Source organism: Centrocercus urophasianus, unplaced genomic scaffold (genome assembly GCF_019232065.1).
Source record: "Centrocercus urophasianus isolate 14NV4802_14NV808 unplaced genomic scaffold, USGS_Curo_1.0 seq_43, whole genome shotgun sequence".
NCBI classification, from domain to species: Eukaryota; Metazoa; Chordata; class Aves; order Galliformes; family Phasianidae; genus Centrocercus; species Centrocercus urophasianus.
Window position 1 is genome coordinate 3,389,770 of NW_024885011.1, and position 1,084 is coordinate 3,390,853.

The following is a 1,084-nucleotide window of genomic DNA, read 5'->3' on the forward strand; positions in this document are numbered from 1 at the left end:
TAAGCCCTCCTTTTTCCGCTTCCGAATGGATAGCTGAGCTGTCCTTTGAGTTTTCCTCCTCTCTCCCATTGGGCAGCCTTGCTGTCAATCACAGCACGGGACGGGAACCAGCAGACGGACAGTAGGCGGGAGGAGAGCAAGAACTGCTTAGCGATTGGTTGAAGAGCCGTCAATTCACAATCCCTATTCTGCGATGGGCTCTCGTGGCCGTCAATCAAGCGCGTGGGCAGGCCGTTCGATGACGCGGGGCGGGACCAACCGTACAGCATTCTCATAGGCCTTCTTGGCCGTTCGTCTGCCTTTTTCCGCCGTCGATTGGTCGAGAGAGCCGTCATTCTTGCGTCAGCACCGTTCGATTGGACAGCGTCGGGGAGGGCAGGTCGTTGCGCGGCGGCTGCGCGGGGGGACGCGGCGGGGAGGGACCGACCAGGAATTATTTTTATTTCTTTGTTTCCCGGGGTTATTAAAATAAAAACAAGTCATAAAAAAAGAGAAAAAAAAAAAAAAGGGGAGGGGGGAGAATTAAAAAAAAAGACAGAAAAAAAAAAACAAAAAGAAAAACGACGGCAGCCGCGCAGCGCGAGGAACCCGAGGGCCGCATGGTGCTGCCGTGAGCGGGGCGGCGCGGGGCCGGGAGGCGGCGGGAGGATGAAGCGGCGGAGCGCGGACTGCAGCAAGCTGCGGCGGCCGCTCAAGCGGAACCGCATCGCCGAGGGCATCTACGGCAGGTAGCGAACGGCCGGGGGAGGGGAGGGAAAGGAGGAGTAGGGGGGGGGGGTAACGCCGGGAGCTCCGCGGCTCCCCGGCCCGGCCGCGCCCCGCCCCCGCCCTGACAGCGGGCCGAGCGACATGGCGACCGCCGCCCCGCAGCCGGACCGCACGTGGGGAGCGGGGAGAGCCGGCGGGCGAGGTGAGGCGAGGCGGGGCTCGGAAAGGAGGGCGCGGTGGGGGGGGGGGGGGCCCGGCTGAGCGCAGGTAACGGCGGTGGGGGGAAAGGTGACGGCAGTGCGGGCGGTGCGGTGATGTACGGGGGGAAATCAGCGCTCGGAAGGAGCGGCGGTGAGCCGGTAGGGCTGGTGGGGTG

The 1,084-nt window shown here is 64.1% G+C and overlaps 1 protein-coding gene across 1 annotated transcript in view; it reads left to right on the forward strand.

Annotated features, from left to right (window-relative positions):
* The first annotated feature begins 623 nt into the window (after window positions 1-623).
* Window positions 624-1,084, forward strand: part of MACO1 (macoilin 1) — a 16,074-nt gene continuing 15,613 nt past the window's right edge. The window contains exon 1 of the mRNA XM_042833961.1: window positions 624-728. Within this exon, the coding sequence (XP_042689895.1) occupies window positions 649-728 (80 nt within the window). The 5' untranslated portion in view covers window positions 624-648. The remainder of the gene's footprint in view (window positions 729-1,084) is intronic.